The sequence below is a fragment of the Macaca mulatta genome, chromosome 11 (assembly GCF_049350105.2).
Source record: "Macaca mulatta isolate MMU2019108-1 chromosome 11, T2T-MMU8v2.0, whole genome shotgun sequence".
In the NCBI taxonomy this organism is placed as follows: domain Eukaryota; kingdom Metazoa; phylum Chordata; class Mammalia; order Primates; family Cercopithecidae; genus Macaca; species Macaca mulatta.
In genome coordinates this window covers 3,735,395-3,753,656 of record NC_133416.1, presented here as the reverse complement: position 1 = coordinate 3,753,656, position 18,262 = coordinate 3,735,395, and the positions used below count along the sequence as shown (strand labels likewise).

General features: G+C 50.8%; 1 protein-coding gene across 1 annotated transcript; it reads left to right on the top strand.

Moving 5' to 3' along the window:
• Window positions 1-520: 520 nt before the first annotated feature.
• Window positions 521-9,547, top strand: TEX52 (testis expressed 52). The gene is made up of 3 exons (XM_015150797.3): window positions 521-722; window positions 2,245-2,795; window positions 9,123-9,547. The coding sequence occupies exons 1-3, from the start codon at window positions 651-653 to the stop codon at window positions 9,415-9,417; spliced, it is 918 nt and encodes a 305-aa protein (XP_015006283.3). The 5' UTR covers window positions 521-650; the 3' UTR covers window positions 9,418-9,547.
• Window positions 9,548-18,262: the final 8,715 nt, after the last annotated feature.

The following is an 18,262-nucleotide window of genomic DNA, read 5'->3' as shown; positions in this document are numbered from 1 at the left end:
TGGGCTCTGTGGTTTATTGGTGTCTGATTCCTAAGGCACCAGGAGAGGTTGGAAAAGAAAGAGGGTGTTGATGGAGACAATGGTGATAGGGAAGAGGCAAGGCCTGAAGTTGACCCAAAGAAGCAGTTGGAGCACCTTGCACAGGCACACACTCTACAACACCAATTGCCGCTTTTCCCAGTGCCAGTCCTGCACAGCTCACCTCTTTTCCCTGTCGTCTCCAACCTTGTTCCTTGGGACCTTCGGACCTGCTGGTTAACTTAGGCCTTTTGAGGGTTCCTTAAGGAGAAAAGCTCATGAGGAGTAGGGCTCCCTGAACATCAGGGCAGGATGGGCCCAGTTACAGGTGCTCCATTCCCACTGCCATCCCCACCCTGAGGCCTGGGAGCCAGCCTGGCCTGCTTTTCTCCTGCCCGGCAGCAGCTCCTGTTACCATCTTTTGCAGTCAGAATTAAAGAGAGTGCTATCCCCTGCCTAACCTGAAAAGCAGCCAGGGGCCCAAGGGACACAAGAGCCTCCAGGGACAGGTGAGGGCCTCCTCTCTGCATCACCACTCAGGCAGCATCACCATAGCAACCCCAGGAGTAAACAATGGTGCCAGAAAGGGTTTCCCCACAAAGCCGCTCCTCCTGGCTCTGAGGCCCAGAAGAATGGCCAGTAGCCGGCAAAGATCACTCAGAGGGCCCAGTCACCCACCTCATATGGAAGAACCTTTCCTGCAGGTAGGGAGTGGCCCATCTCTGCTGCCTACATTTTTGTGCCCCACTGGGCTACAGGCTGTCCCCTATAGTGGGCCAGGCTTTCTTCTGGGCAGCTGACCGCCTGGCCCATACATTTTCTGCTGTCTTCCCCTTTTCATCCTATGATACTGGGAACCCAGAGCTCAGAACACAGAGGAGATGTCTTACTAGTGCCACGTCTCCCAGTCCCACCCACTGGGGGGATCTTGTAGAAACGACTTAGGGGCCCAAGCTCAAGAAACAGGAGGGTTTTTGCAATCAGAACTCAGAACTAAGTCCCTGGGGCCAGGCACAGTGGCTCACGCCTGTAATTCCAGCACTTTGGGAGGTCGAGGGGAACGGATCGCCTGAGGTTAGGAGTTTGAGACCAGCTTGGCCAACATGATGAAATCCTGTCTCTACTAAGAACACAAAATTAGCCAGGCGTGGTGGTGCATGCCTGTAATCCCAGCTACTCAGGAGGCTGAGGCAGGAGAATCACTTGAACCCAGGAGGCGGAGGTTGCAGTGAGCCGGGACTGCACCCTTGCACTCCAGCCTGGGCAACAAGAGCGAAACTCCTTCTAAAAAAAATAAAAGTCCCTGGGGATGGATAGGAGGGAGAAGCATTTTAAAAGAGACAGATTTTTGTTGCGGTCAGGCACTGTGCTAAGTAAGGCCATTTCATTTCACCCAGCATGGTATGCCAAGCAAGAGCACAGACAGAAGGCTTAAGTCCCAGCTGTCACTCAGGCACCAGCACCCTGCGTGAGTTACCAACCCTTACTGTATCTTGCATTCCACATCTTTTGAGATGGGGACGATAGCAATACTTGCTCATAGAGTTGTAGGGGTTAAATAAGATGCATGTAAGTATTTAGCACAGCGTCAATATGTATTTGCTGCTGTTTATTTCATGGGGGCAGGGTGCAGAAGGGGGAAGAAGAGCTGGCCATTCTAGACGCTTTCTGTACTAGTATTTTAATGAGGAGTGGGAGGAAAGCGTCAATGACAGAGAAATGAGTATTGAGAGGAGTCTGGGATGGGAAGACACCTGGCCCTATTTTCTGGAGAAGGACTTTCCTGGTATGTCACCAAGACCAGGAGCAAGTGAAGGTGGGCTGCCCCCCTTGGCATGGTAGGGGGCATTTCTCTTCGTGATTTCCTGAGACCTGATGTGCCCTCTAAGGAGCACGTTCCTGGGTGAGAATGTGGGGACACCAGAAGGGAGGAGGGAGGTGAAGGTAAAGAGCGAAAGCTGAGCACAGAGGGTGGGAAGTCAAAGCCAAAATATGGTTAATGGCAAGAAACCAAAAGATGAGTGACTGTGACAATGATATGGAGCAGCCATAACTGCTGCCGGGCGGGAGAGGGATAGAGATGTGGCCCTGCCAGGACTTCTGTGTCCTGATGAGAATCCTGGGCTGGCGGAGGCTGGGCCTGGGAAGGAGAGCAGAGTGCTTCGTCCACCTTTCTGCACCCTTGTCTGCACAACCTTCCCCCGGCTCCCTTTTGTCTCTCCCTAGATGGTCCAGGCCAGCGAGTCCCTCCCGCCCTCCCAAACGTGGGCTCAGCGTGAGTTCTTCCTCCCCAGCGAGTCCTGGGAGTTCCCTGGCTTCACCCGGCAAGCCTATCACCAGCTGGCCCTGAAGCTGCCGCCCTGCACAGATATGAAGTCCAAGGTGCGTCAGCGGCTCATCCATCCGTGGAAAGGTGGCACGCAGCACACCTGGGGCTTCCACACGTGGCTCGATGTGTGCCGCCTGCCTGCCACCTTCCCCACTCGGCCTGACAGGCCCTACGATAGCAATGTCTGGCGCTGGCTGACAGACTCCAATGCCCACAGATGCCCCCCCACGGAGCACCCCATCCCCCCTCCCTCCTGGATGGGGCAAAACAGCTTCCTGACTTTCATCCACTGTTATCCCACGTTTGTGGACATGAAAAGGAAGAAGCAGGTGATTTTCAGGACAGTGAAGGAGTTGAAGGAGGTGGAGAAGCTCAAGTTGAGGAGTGAGGCAAGAGCACCTCCACTCGATGCCCAGGGCAACATTCAGCCACCAGCGAGCTTCAAGAAGTAAGACGGCGCCTCCTCAGGGAGCCCACCCAGCCTGCCCTGCCCTGCCCAGGTGACCCCTCCCTCTCTAGGGTTCCTGTTTCTAACCGGGACTCTGCCCTTCCCACCTCTGGTCATCTGAAAACCAAACTCTTTTCTGAGTGTAGCTGAAAGGACAAGGTGGAGACAAGGTAAGAACAGCGAGTGGAGGCACAGAATTTCACTAAAATCTGGGGGGACAGCTATGCAGGAGACACCTGCTAGGCACTGGGGATACGGAGAAGTGCGATTCAGTGCCTGCCCTCAAGGAGCTTTGCAAAGATAGCTATCAAAACAAGGCTACACATGCGAAGGGCTCAGAGTGTGAGACAGAGGGTGTTAAAGGAAGTCAGTTATTAATGTAAAGAACTGGAGTGAAAGTTGTAGCCTGAAGGCCTGGAGTGCAGTTCCAACCCCATGACCATGGCGAGGTGCCCAGCTTCTCCAGTCTCAGCTCCCTCACTGATGAAGAGGGGATCCTCAGGTACTGACCTCACTGTGGGAGGATAAATTGAGCTAGTGAATAGGTGGAAGAACTGAACAAAAGTTAGATGTTATGGCAGGGCACGGGTGGCTCACGCCTGTAATCCCAGCACTTTGGGAGGCCGAGGCAGCCGGATCACCTGAGGTCAGGAGTTCCAGACCAGCCTGACCAACACGGAGAAACCCCGTCTCTACTGAAAATACAAAATTAGCCGGGTGTGGTGATGGGTGCCTACAATCCCAGCTGCTCGGGAAGCTGAGGCAGGAGAATCACTTGAACCCGAGAGGCGGAGGTTCCGGTGAGCCGAGATGGCACCGTTGCACTCAAGCCTGGGCAACAAGAGTGAAACTCCATCTCAAAATAAAAAAATAAAATAAAATAACAGTTAGATGTTATTACAGAAATTCAGGAGAGAAGGGTTGCCGTGAGCTGGAGTGTCCCTGCCACAGGAAGCCTTCATGGGGAAGTCAGGGTTCAGGCTGGAAGGGTGGAAAGCCAGCAGACAGCCAAAAGCAGTGGCTGAGGCCCTCCAGGCAAGGCTGAGAAGTCGGAGCAGAGTCAGGAACATGAGAGGAGCCGCTGTGAACCCCGCAGCTGCCGCTCCCGGCCACCCTGGGAACTCACGGATGCTTCCTAACTGTGTCCAGCCCAGGCACTAAGCATGCAAGAGTAACAAGATAGGGGGAAGGCAGTGAAAACGGAATGTCTCAAATTCCAATCCCAAGGGCATGACCAAAGCACTGGGGAGTTGGAGCAGGAGGCTGTGAAGATTTTTAATCTGAAAAAACAAACAAAACAAAACAGACTAGGCACGGTGGCTCACGCCTGTAATCCCAGCACTCTGGGAGGCTAAGGCAGGCAGATCGCCTGGGGTCAGGAGTTCGAGACCAGCCTGGCCAACATGGTGAAACCTCATCTCTACTAAAAATACAAAAATTAGCTGGGCATGGTGGTGGGTGCCTGTAATCCCAGCTACTCGGGAGGGTGAGGCAGGGGAATCGCTTGAACCCGGGAGGTGGAGGTTGCAGTGAGCTGACGCACCACTGTAATGCAGCCTGGGAGACAAGAGCGAGACTTTGTTTCAAAAAAAACAAAAAACAAACAAAAAAACAACGCCAAAGGTTGGTGACTTTGAGAAACCAGTCCCCTTTGTGGGGACCCAGGCTTCTCCCTGCCTCCTGCTACCCTTCCCTGAGGACTGCCGATTGCTGATAGGTGCTGACCCTGGCGAAGGGGAGAAAGAGCACTCCAGAGAGATTCGCAGTGGTGTGACAGTGCCAGGTGGTGTTCTAAACGCTTCTCTGTATTATCTAATCCCCCAGGACCTTCTGGGTAGAAACTACCATTAACCCCCCCCCCTTTTTTTTTTTTTTTTTGAGGCAGAGTCTTCCTCTTTCGCCCAGGCCGGAGTGCAGTGATGTGATCTCAGCTCATCGCAACCCCTTGATTTGATCTCAGCTCATCGCAACCTCTACTTCCTGGGTTCAAACCATTCTCCTTGCCTCAGCCTCCCGAGTAGCTGGGATTATAGGCTCCTGTCACCACGCCTGGCTAAGTTTTGTATTTTTTTTTTTTTTTTTTTTGAGACAGAGTCTTTGCTCTGTCACCCAGGCTGGAGTGCAGTGGCGCGAACTCGGCTCACTACAAGCTCCGCCTCCTGGGTTTACACCATTCTCCTGCCTCAGCCTCCCGAGTAGCTGGGACTACAGGCGCCCGCCACCTCGCCCGGCTAGTTTTTTGTACTTTTAGTAGAGATGGGGTTTCACCATGTTAGCCAGGATGGTCTCGATCTCCTGACCTTGTGATCCGCCCGTCTCGGCCTCCCAAAGTGCTGGGATTACAGGCGTGAGCCACTGCGCCCGGCCAAGTTTTATATTTTTTAGTAGAGATGGGGTTTCTCCATGTTGGCCAGGCTAGTCTTGAACTCCCGACCTCAGGCCCAACTCGGCCTCCCAAAGTGCTGGGATTATAGGTGTAAGCCACCATGCCCAACCTCATTAACCCCATTTTACAGGTGGGCTATCTGAGATGGACAGGTCAAGTACCTTGCATAGCCAAGTGTGGTGGTTCACGCCTGTAATCCCAACACTTTGGGAGGCCAAAGTGGGAGGATCGCCTGAGGCCAGTTCAAGACCAGCCTGGGGCACGATATGAGACCCTGTCTCCACAAAAATATCAAAAAATTAGCCAGGTGTGGTGGCACACACCTATAATCCCAGCTACATGGGAGGCTGAAGTGGGAGGACTGTCTGAGCCCAGGAGGTCGAGGCTACAGTGAGCCATCACTGTGCCACCACACTCCAGGCTGGGTAACATGGTGAGACCCTAGCTCAAATAAAAAAAAGTTCCCACAGCAGGTGGTTAGAGGGTCAAATGGCTCAGGGCCTAGCGTAGAGAAGGGGTTCAGTAGATTGTATCTTTATTAGTATGGTATCTCCATGAGAGAAGGATCCTTGTCTCACATGTTTACTGTTGTAGGCCCAGGCCCTGGAGTTGGAGGCCAGGAATGAAGGAATGAGTCTCAGACAAGTCTCAGACAAGGAATGAGGTCCTGCCTCAGAGCAGGCAGGACACATAACAGGAAGTCATGTGCCACATAATAACCTTTTGGTCAATGACAGACCACATATACCACAGTGGTCTCATAAGATTATAATGGAGCTAAAAAAAACTCCTGCCTGATTATGTTGAAGTTGTCTTAACACTTAAGGACAATTCCCTCATTTTAAAAATAAATGTAGTGGACCGGGAATGGTGGCTCACACCCATAATCCCAGCACTTTGGAAGGTCGAGGCAGGCGGATCACTTGAGGTCAGGAGTTTGAGACCAGCCTGGCCAACATGGTGAAACCCTGTCTCTAATACAAATACAAAAATTAGCCAGGTGTGGTGGCACATGCCTGTAATCCCAGTTACTCGGGAGGCTGAGGCAGGAGAATCACTTGAACCCGGGAGGTGGAGGTTGTAGTGAGCTGAGATTGTGCCACTGCATTCCAGCCTGCGTGACAGATCAAGACTCCATCTTAGGAAAAAATTTTAAATAAATAAATAATAAAATAAAATAAAATAAAATAAAATAAAATAAATTTAGTGGCCGGGCGTGGTGGCTCACGCCTGTAATCCCAACACTCTGGGAGGCCAAGGCGGGTGGATCACCTGAGGTCAGGAGTTCAAGGCCAGCTTGGCCAACATGGCGAAACCCCGTCTCCACTAAAAATACAAAAACTAGCCAGGCACGGTGACGGGTGCCTGTAATCCCAGCTACTCAGGAGGCTGAGGCAGGAGAATCATTTGAACGAAGGAGGTGGAGGTTGCGGTGAGCCGAGATCACAGCCACTGCTCTACAGCATCGGGGACAGAGTCAGACTCCATCTCAAAATAAATAAATAAATACATAAATTTAGTGTCACCTAATCATGTAGTGTTTATGAAGTCCACAGTAGTATATAGTAATGTCCTAGGCCTTCACATTCACTCACTCACTCACCCACAGCAACTTCCAGTCTTGCAAGCTACATTCACGGTAAGTGCCCTATACACCTTTAAATCTTTAATCTTTTTTTTTTCAGATGGAGTTTCGCTCTTGTCACCCAGGCTGGAGTGCAATGGTACGATCTTGGCACCACTCACTGCCTCCTGTGTTCAAGCGATTCTCCTGCCTCAGCCTCCCAAGTAGCTGGGATTACAGGCGTGTGCCACCACACCCAGCTAAGCGAGACTCTGTCTCAAAAAAAAAAAAAAAAAAAAAAATTGACTCTGGGCCAGGCATGGTGGCTCATGCTTGTAATATCAGCACTTTGGAGGCTAAGGCGGGTGACTCACTTAAGGTCAAGAGTATAGCCAGGAGTGGTGGTGCACTTGTAGTCCCAGCTACTCAGGAGGCTGAGGCAGGAGAATCACTTGAGCCTGGGAGGTGGAGGTTGCAGTGAGCCGAGATCGTGCCACTGCACTCCAGCCTGGGTGACAGAGCAAGACTCTGTTTCAAAAACAAACAAACAAACAAAAACAAAACAAAACAAAAAAAAGACTCTGGATCAGTCAGTGAGCACACTGAAGCATTGAAACTGTAGGGACCCAGAGGACTTCAGACATAGAATGAGATGTAAGCATGATCTTGTTGGGGAAATACAACATTTACATGTAAACCTAGCAGTTCTGAATCCTGGCAGCCCATTTTCATGACCTGGGGCTCTATTTATTTATTTATTTATTTATTTATTTATTTATTTATTTGAGACAGAGTCTTGCTCTTGCCCAGGCTGGAGAGCAGTGGTGTGATCTTGGCTCACTGCAACCTACACCTCCCGGGTTCAGCCTCCCAAGTAGCTGCCTCAGCCTCCCAAGTAGCTTCCTCAGCCTCCCAAGTAGCTGGGACTACAGGTGCCTGCCACCATGCCTGGCTAATTTTTGTATTTTTAGTAGAGATGGGGTTTCATCATGTTGGCCAGGCTGGTCTTGAACTCCTGACCTCAGGTCATCTGCCCACCTCAGCCTCCCAAAGTACTAGGATTGCATGTGTGAGCCACCGCATCTGGCCTAAGGCTGCCTTTTTTTTTTTTTTTTTTTTTTTTTTTTTTTGAGACGGAGTCTTGCTCTGCCGCCCAGGCTGGAGTGCAGTGGCCGGATCTCAGCTCACTGCAAGCTCCGCCTCCCGGGTTTACGCCATTCTCCTGCCTCAGCCTCCCGAGTAGCTGGGACTACAGGTGCCCGCCACCTCGCCCGGCTAGTTTTTTGTATATTTTAGTAGAGACGGGGTTTCACCATGTTAGCCAGGATGGTCTCGATCTCCTGACCTCGTGATCCGCCCGTCTCGGCCTCCCAAAGTGCTGGGATTACAGGCTTGAGCCACCGCGCCCGGCCTTTTATTTATTTATTTTTTTTTTGAGACAGAGTCTCACACTGTCGCCCGGGCTGGTGTGCAGTGGCACGATCTTGGCTTGCTGCAGCCTCCGCCTCCCAGGTTCAAGCGATTCTCCTGCCTCAGCCTCCCAAGTAGCTAGGATTACAGGTGCCTGCCACCACGCCCAGCTAATTTTTGTATTTTTAATAGAGATGGGGTTTCACTATGTTGGTCAGGTTGGTCTTGAACTCCTGACCTTGTAATCCACCTGCCTTGGCCTCCCAAAGTGCTGGGATTACAGGCGTGAGTGACCAGGTCTGGCCTAGAAGCTCTTTTTTTAAATGCTGAGGTTTGAGCCTCCCTCTGGAAATTCTAACTAACTGACCTTGAGGGCAGCCTGGGTAGGTTGTGTTGAAAAGCTCCCAGGGTGATTCTAATGTGCAGCCAGACTGAGAGCCTCTGCATAAACCAACAACAGCAAACAGGGGACTGTCTGCTGAACCAGGTGCAAAGTGTGTTGAGTCATAGAAAATCAGCCACTATTCAGCTGTGTTAAAAGAAACGAAAGTCTATTTCCTACTGTTCGACCCAATACCGCAGGCTTGCTGAGAAGAGGCAGTTACCCAGTGGAGCTGAGTTCTGTGGTCTTCCCACTGGCACTGCATTAGTGGGAAAGGTGAGACTTGAAGGACATTTAGAATCTGGATTGGGATCTGGATCATAATATTATATATAGTATGTCAAAAGGATGGAAGGCTTACTAGCCGAACATTATTTCACCAGACTAACGCCAAAACACACACAAGGTGCAGGCCATTTGGCATAGGTCAATACCCGATTAGGCGGAGAGACAGAAGGGGTTCCCTGCCGCCTGATGGCTACCTAGCTTGTGGACAGCAGCATCACCCTTCCCCTTCCCCATCTCTCCACTGTGCCTGGATCTCTCTTTGATCTCTCTGTTCTCTCCACACCCTTCTCCCCACAGGTACCGGCACATATCTGCTGGTGGGAGGTTCGAACCCCAGGGCCTCCAGCTCATGCCCAACCCGTTTCCCAACAATTTCGCCAGGAGCTGGCCCTGCCCGAACCCTTTGCCTCACTACCAGGAGAAGGTGCTAAAGCTGGTCTTGCTGCCCAGCGCACCCCTGAGCCAGGACCTCATAAGGAATTTCCAAACCCTGCTAAAGGACAGAACTGCCTCACCCCTCCACCACCTCTCCAAGGCACAAGCAAGCAAAACTCCAGCAAGGAAGAGGAAGAGAAGACCTGGGCACTCCTAGAAGGGCTTCCGGGTGGGTGGGGACGATCACGGCACCCAGAGTCCCAGGCTCCAGTGTTCTCAATCAACGCTCCTTCAGCAAGAGGCCCTGCGGTAGCAAAAGGACTCTGGCATCTGCAGAACAGCCTCTCCACCATCCTCCCAGCCTCAAGCCACCTCTGTACCCCAGGCTATTGGAGACTCAACTGAAGTTCTAAATTGTTATATTTCTTCCTTGGAGGACTCTCATCGCAGGTGGGAGGACTGAGGCCAGGAGGCTGGGTAGAGCAGGGAGAACAGGGAGGGACTCCAGTTCCTAAGGAGAGGAGAAGTGGGAAGGAGTGTGTGTGTGTGTGTGTGTGTGTGTGTGTGTGTGTGCGTGCGCGCGCGTGTGTTGGGGTGGGGGAAGAGGCGCTGTAAGAAACGTGGATAAGAAGCTATCTCCACTCTCATAACCCATTAGGAATGAGGCTGGGATTGGTCAGGGTACAGAAAGCCTCTCAGGCAAAAATAACCACAATGCCACCGCCTCCCTGGATCATTTGATGTCTGGACAAAGACCAGACACAGCTGTGCTCGGTTGCAGGGCCCCATGCAGGGTTGGGAGGAGGAGAGGTCAGGTCAGGGCTGCTGCTGGAGAATGGGAGAGTCAGGCCCCAGGAAGGCTAACCAGGTCTCAGCAGAGGAACAAGAGTAGAACAAAGTAGAGCTTCAAGGTAAAAGAGCAGTCTCTCCACACCCTGTTGGGGTTACCTGTGGGGGGAAGGGTGTGGAGGACTTATGCCAAAAGAGCAGTCGGCCCAGAGGCCTTGGGCCTCAGCTTTTTCTATTAGGGAGTCGAAGACCAGGGGTAAAGTAGAGGCAGGCAAAGCAACAGTCAGAATGGTGTTGGCCCTGGCTGGGGTGGAGATGGTTGGGGAGGGTGATGGGAAAGCGGCTGGAGGGGAAGAAGCTGAAATGGTGGGGGCTCTACCTCACCTCCTCCCACCCCCATCACATCCCCACATTGATGGTCAGCACCTACTGAGCTTCTCTTGGCCTCCTGCCCACGGCCTCCTTTGTCTCCATTTCTCTCAAACCCTGCAGGCACCTGGGAATCAAGACACCACAGGGTTCTAGTGCTGCTTTAACCACTAAGCAGCAATGTGACCTTTGGAAAAGTCGCTATTCCCTCTGGCTTTCAGGTTCTTCATCTGCACAATGGGGGCCATTAGTTTATAAATAAATGGAATAAATACAAGAATAAATACAGTACAGGTGAAGGACCTGCAAAGTGTGTAGCCCACTGGCAGCCCTCCAGAAATGAAGCTGTCAATCATTGTTCATAGAATAAAAATAATAAGTAGATAGAATATTATGTAGCCAGAAAAAGAAATTGAGTATTGATAGATGCTACAGTGTGGATGAAATTTGAAAACGTCATGCTGAGTGAAAGAAGCCAGACACAAGCCACACACATATTGTATGATTTCACCTACGGGAGGTACCTAGAATAGGCAAATGTACAGAGACAGAAAGTTGAATAGAAGATATCAGGGGCTTGGAGGAAGGGCATGGGGAGTCACTGTTTTTTGTTTTTTGTTTTTGACAGAGTCTTACTCTGTCACCCAGGCTGGAGTGCAATGGTGTGATTTCAGCTCACTGCAACCTCTACTTCTTGGGTTCAAGCGATTCTCCTGCCTCAGCCTCCCGAGTAGCTGGGACTACAGGTGCCCGCCACCACGCCCAGCTAATTTTTTGTATTTTTAGTAGAGACGGGGTTTCACTGTGTTAGCCAGGATGGTCTCGATCTCCTGACCTCGTGATCCGCCCGTCTCGGCCTCCCAAAGTGCTGGGATTACAGGCTTGAGCCACTGCGCCCAGCCGGGAGTTACTGCTTAATGGGTACAGGGTTTCTGTTGAGGACGGTGATGAAAAAGTTCTGAAAATAGATAGTGGTGATGGCAGCACATTCAATTGTGAATGTACCACCTCATGCCGCTGATTTATATACTTATGAATGATTAAAATGATAAATGTTATGATATGTATATTTTACAGATTAAAAAATTTTAAAAAGGAATACATGTTACAACATGGATAAACCTTGAAAATATTATGCTAAATGAAAAAAGCCAGACACAAAAAACCACATATTGTATGACTGCATTTGTATGAAGTGTCTGGAACATGCAAAGCTACAGAGCTAGAAGGTGAATGGATGCTTCCCAGATGCTGAAGGAGGGGAGAATTGAAAATATTTTGGAACTAGGTAGGGGTAGTGGTTGCACAACATTGTGAATACATGAAAAGCCACTGAACTGTACACTTTAAAATGGTAAATTCTGGGTTATGTGAATTTCATCTAAATTAAAAATAATATAATACATCGAACTCTTGTAGAGAGTTTCCTTCTAACACCATGTCCATAATTCTGTTACATGGTCCTTCTCTTTGCCCCTCTCTCCATGGTGTATGTGAGCGTATGTGGGATGGGGTGTGTGAGAGCAGAATTGAGGGGTGAAGGAGCATTTCCTTAGTTCTCCACGGGAATGCTGGGGCTCTGGGAATTTACCCATTCTCCTCACTCCGAATGAGGAATGAGTGTGGAAAGGAGTAGGTCTCTTTACATAGGATCCAAAAATGCCAAAGCTGGGCAGGCCATTAGAAAACAAGCCTTGGGCCAGGCGTGGTGGCTCACGCCTGTAATCCCAGCACTTTGGGAGACCGAGGCGGGTGGATCACGAGGTCAGGAGTTCAGGACCAGCCTGAACAACATGGTAAAACCCCGTCTCTACTAAAAATACAAAAATTAGCCGGGCCTGTTGGTGCACGCCTGTAATCCCAGCTACTTGGGAGGCTGAGGCAGGAGAATTGCTTCAACTCGGGAGGTAGAGGTTGCAGTGAGCCCAGATCACACCATTGCACTCCAGCCTGGGCAACAGAGTGAGACTCTGTCTTAAAAAAACAAAAAGAAAACACGCCTAACGACCTCAGACTTCAGATGGCCCAACTGAAGCCCATCGAGAAGCGAGTTGCTCCGGACCACGAAGCCAGGCAGCCTCCCGGTGAGAGGACTGAGAGGACGGGAGGACGGGAGGGGTCTGCCGCAGCCGGGACTGCAAGGCCTGTGCTGTCATCTGCTTCTTGGGCTACTTGCCACCTTACAATGAGAGGCCCTGGGCATGGTTAGGGGGTCGGCAAGAAGATTTAGGGAGTGGGAGGAAGAAAGCTATTGGGATTCTTTTTTTTTTTTTTTTTTTTTGAGACGGAGTCTCGCCCTGTCGCCCAGGCTGGAGTGCGGTGGCCGGATCTCAGCTCACTACAACCTCCGCCTCCCGGGTTCACGCCATTCTCCTGCCTCAGCCTCCCGAGTAGCTGGGACCACAGGTGCCGCCACCACGCCCGGCTAATTTTTTGTATTTTTTAGTAGAGATGGGGTTTCACCGTGTTAGCCAGGATGGTCTCGATCTCCTGACCTCGCCATCCACCCGTCTCGGCCTCCCAAAGTGCTGGGGTTACAGGCTTGAGCCACCGCGCCCGGCCTCTTGGGATTCTTTTTTTTTTTTTTTTTTTTTTTTTTTTTTTTTGAGACGGAGTCTCGCCCTGTCGCCCAGGCTGGAGTGCAGAGGCCGGATCTCAGCTCACTGCAAGCTCCGCCTCCCGGGTTTACGCCATTCTCCTGCCTCAGCCTCCCAAGTAGCTGGGACTACAGGCGCCGCCACCTCGCCCGGCTAGTTTTTTGTATTTTTTAGTAGAGACGGGGTTTCACCGTGTTAGCCAGGATGGTCTCGATCTCCTGACCTCGTGATCCGCCCGTCTCGGCCTCCCAAAGTGCTGGGATTACAGGCTTGAGCCACCGCGCCCGGCCCCTCTTGGGATTCTTGAAAACGAGCTGTCTACTCTCTGGCCTGAAGCTAGGGGTGAGCGGACAGGAAGCTGCACTCACACAGGCTCCCGCCCCGGCAGGCTCTGCCCACCCGGAAGCTCCCAGCCTCAAGGCAGGACTTCACCCCACCCCACCACCTTCCAGCCCGGCTCTCCGGAGCAGCCTCTGCTCTACAGCAGGGTCCAGGCCCTCTTGTTTATCGGCCAGAGACACACAAGCAAGGCTTCTGGCGCCCCCTAGCTCCAGCAGGCCATGGGGGTCTGCGGGGCAGCAATAGCAAGCACGCGACCTTCCGGGCCTGGGGACCCTCACGAGGCCATCCGCAGCCAGGCAGGTGCAGTGGTGCGCACCTGTAGTCCCAGCTACTTGGGAGACTGAGGCAGAAGGATCGCTTGAGCCCAGGATTTCCAAACCAGCCTGGGGAATATAGTGAGGAAAGAAAGAAAGAAAAAAAAAAAAAAAGAAAGGAAAGAAAGGAAAGAAAGGAAGAAAGGAAGAAAAGAGAAGAAGAGAAAAGAAAAGAAACGAAACCCCAGCCCAGCCTACATACACTTGGCAGGCAACCAAGAACAACTTCCTTACTCCATTCCCACGAACGAATGAACCTAGAGGTCCTGAAAGCCTTTGGTGGGGTGGGCTGGGGGGATCTCTGGATCTGGATCTGCCTGAAGATCCACTCTTTCACCACAGCTGGAGTGCAGCTCTGAGAGAGAGGCAGGGGTGAAGGCATGGACACCCCTCTCCCCTACATCCTTCGCTCCCCAGGACACCCTGTGCCCTGCCGAATGCCATCAGCTTCATGGACAATAGTTAATCCCAGCAAAGGAAGTCTTCCCAGCCATTTCCGGGCCAACAACTCCCTTCCCTCCACCTCCCCCTTTCCAAGCCTGATCTTGGTGTCATGACCTAAGTTGCTGATGCAAGTTCCTGAGCTGCTGGGAGCTTAAGGAATGGCTGGGGCCAGGGAGTCTGAAAGCTGTGGGGACTGGGAACCCCTGGGGGATCATACAGGGCCACCCACGTTGCCAGTCATGCTCTGCCAGGATTGTCTCATCTAATTACCATGCCTCAAAAAGCCCCATAGCTGCTCCTTGAGATGACAAATCTGAGCCAAGATCCCCTCTGCAGACAGCTCCCAACTTACCTTCCACCTTCCCTAGGACCCTCCGGCCTTCATTTCTACTCATCGCTGCCTCACTTGCTAGGAGCCCCTTGTCTTCATGCCTCTTTTCCAGCACTGAGCCCTGTCCTTAGCTGTGCTGCCACCGAGCCGCACACATTTGCTTTTTTCATTACACAGTGTAAATAGCGGCTGCTGCCTACTTGCCATTGCAGTTAGCGGTTCCTGTGGCTATTCACATGGTTGCTCCACTTATGTTAGTCCCAAGCCAATTCATTCTCTGCCAGTCCCAGGGCAGAGCCTCATGAATGCCTCCATGCTTGTAAAGAATGTTGCTGCATCTTGCCATTGTCCAAATTCCAAGGTAGGAATTTCGATGTGTGGCTTCCCTTAGACTACCCTTATGTTTACTGGGTGTTTACTGAACACTGACACTAGGTATCATGACATGGTTCCCAAACAATAGTCAGTGACTTCATTAGTCTGAGTATCACTAGAAAGGGGAGGTTGTGTCCAAGGGTGCCACGTGCAGGCCCACAGCTTAGGCAAGGAGGAGGGAAAAAATACAGAGGAGTGGAACAGGAAATAAAAAAAGAAACAAAGAGGGAGGTACAGGAGTGCTGAAGGTAGGTCCTATATGATTTCCATCTTGGAGATAGTAAATTGAGGCATATAATTTACTACTATTTATTGTTAATTTTTTGAGACAGGATCTTGCTCTGCTGTCCAGGCTGGTGTGATATTGGCTCACTGCAACCTCTGCCTCCTTGGTTCAGGTGATTCTCCTGCCTCAGCTTCCCAAGTAGCTTGGATTACAAGTGCACAACACCATGTCCAGCTAATTTTTGTATTTTTAGTAGAGACGAGGTTTCGTCACATTGGGCAGGCTGGTATCGAACTCCTGACCTCATGTGATCCGCCCACCTCAGCCTCCCAAAGTGCTGCGATTACAGGCATCAGCCACCAGGCCTGGCCTTATTTTATTTTTTTTGAGACAGGGTCTGGAGTGTAGTTGTGTGATCTTGGCTCATTGCAACCACTACCTCCCAGGCTTAAGCAGTCCTCCCACTTCAGCATCCCAGGTAGCTGGGACCACAGATGTGTGCCACCACGCCTAGCTATTTTTTCGTATTTTTAGTAGAGACGAGGTTTTGCCATGTTGCCCAGGCTGAACTCCTGGGCTCAAGAGGTCCTCCCTCTTTAGCCTCCCAAAGTCCTGGGATTACAGGTGTGAGCCACCGTGCCTGGCCTAGTTTACTATTTTTTGCTATTCTGCATCATTTAAACTTCATACCAACTCTATAGATTATGTGTTATTTCATTTTTACAGATGAAGAAGCAAATGCCAGAAGATTAAGCACTTCACCCAAGGTCACCTGGCTAGTACAAGGACAGAGTTGGAACTCTTTTTTTTTTTTTGAGATGGAGTCTTGCTCTGTCACCCAGGTTGGAGTGCAGTGGCACGATCTCAGCTCACTGCAACCTCCACCTCCCGGGTTCAAGAATTCTTCTGCCTCAGCTTCCTGAGTAGCTGGGACTATAGGCACACACCACCATGCCCACCTAATTTTTGTATTTTTAGTAGAGATGGGGTTTTGCCATGTTGGCCAGGTTGGTCTTGAACTCCTGACCTCAGGTGATCCACCCATTGTGGCCTCCCAAAGTGCTGGGATTACAGGCATGAGCCACTGTGCTCAGCCATGAATTGGAACTCTTGACCAGGCTCCTCTGAGTTCACCATGCCATGCTCAGGCTGCTTTCATCAACAGAGCCAAAGCACTTGACCTCTTCGTGCCTTGGTTTTGCCATCCATGAAATACGAAAATCATCCTAGTGTCAGAAATATAAAATGTCCTTGTCTGGTAGCCTTTGGAAGATCCACCTCTTTGGGATGGCGGTGGGGAGGTGTGCTCTCCTGGCAGCAAGGGGTGCCGGGGGCCTCTGCTGGACTGGAGAACTCTGGAGAACAGCCTCATTCCTGTCTTCAGCACATCTGACAGGCCAGGGGGGAAAGCCTGAAATAGAACTGGCTGCCCTTCACCCTCCACGGGTTCAAGAGAGCTGTTTGTCTAGCTCTGAATAACCCATTCTATAAAGAATATTCCGAGAATTTCCTTATGTGGTAAGGCACTGCACTGGGTGATTTCACTGGGCCGGAGGAGCTCTCCTCTCCATCCCTACCAGCAGAGACAAGAATGGGCACTATTCAGCCTTGAGGAATGAAAGATGTTGAAAAGATGGAAAGATCTTTGAAGGCATGAACGGCTGTGACAAGGAAGGTGGGATACAGTTCATCTCCATCTCTGCTAGGCTTGGAGAAGAGAGGATGGACTTTGAATACAGCCACCAGGACTCAGATTTAAAAAAGAACATTCTGCTAGAATTGAGAATAATTTGCTCAGGATAGTGTCCTCCAGCTGCCTCCGTGTTGCTGCAGAGGACAGGATTTTGTTATTTTTATGGCTCCATACTATTCCATGGTGTATTTTCTTCAGCACTTACTATCACCTGAGCTTATACATTTAGTTGTTCATTATCTACCTTCTCCATTAGAATGTGAACTCCACGAGGGCAGGGACCTCATCTGGCTCTCCACTGTACACCCAGGGCCTAGCTCAGTGTCCAGTACGTGGTAGGTGCTCAATAAATATTTTTCTGAATGAAAAGAAACTTCATCGGTGGCTCACGCCTGTAATCCCAGCACTTTGGGAGGCCGAGGCGGGCGGATCACAAGGTCAGGAGATGGAGACCACGGTGAAACCCCGTCTCTACTAAAAATACAAAAAAAAAAAATTAGCCGGGCGCGGTAGCGGGCGCCTGTAGTCCCAGCTACTCAGGAGGCTGAGGCAGGAGAATGGCATGAACCCGGGAGGCGAAGCTCGCAGTGAGCCGAGATCGCACCACTGCACTCCAGCCTGGGGGACACAGCGAGACTCCGTCTCAAAAAAAAAAAAAAAAAAAAAAAAGAAACTTCATTCAGAGAAGAACCAATGCAGTGAAGGAGCCATATTTCACACTTTCATTTTTTTCTCTCAGAATTTCTGAACTCAGATCCATTCACTTCAGAGAATAAGACATTTTCCAAATGTCTTGGACGAGAACACGCTCACTTCTACTCCTAACAGTTCAGAATGGCTTAATCTTCCTGAGTAGTTGGATGAAGTTTCCTCCCCTTCTGTCTCATTATTAGAGACCAATGGAGTTATTCCTTGTTGATTAATTAATTTTTTTTTTTTGAGCCGGAATTTCACCCTGTCACTCAGGCCGGAGTGCAGTGGCGTGATCTTGGCTCACTGTAACCTCTGCCTTTCAGGTTCAAGCGATTCCCCCACTTCAGCCTCCTGAGCAGCTGGGATTACAGGCACGCGACACTATGCCTGGCTAAGTTTTGTATTTTTAGTAGAGAAAGCGTTTCACTACATTGGCCAGGCTGGTCTCGAACTCCTGACCTCAAGTGATCCACCTACCTCAGCCTCCCAAAGTGCTGGGATTAGAGGCATGAGCCACTGTGCCTAGCTAATTTTTTTTTTTTTTTAATTCTCTGTTAGGTCAAAAAAATGATGAGGGGAGGAAACTGAGGTGTCATGGGCAAGGCCCTACAACCAACAGGAAGGTGCTGCAGGGCGGGTTCCTTCTGACAGCTGTAAGGTAGGGTCCGCTCCACGCCTCTCCCCTGGCTTCTGGGGGTTTGCTGATCATCTCGGGTGCTCCCTGAATTGCAGACGCATCATCCCGATCTCAGCCTTCACATGGCGTTCTCCCCGTGTGCATTTCTCTGTGTCCAATTTCCTCCTTCTAGTAAGAGCGCAGTCATATGGGAGTAGGCTCATCCTAATGACCTCATCTTAACTTCACCATGTCTGTAAAGGTCCCATCTCC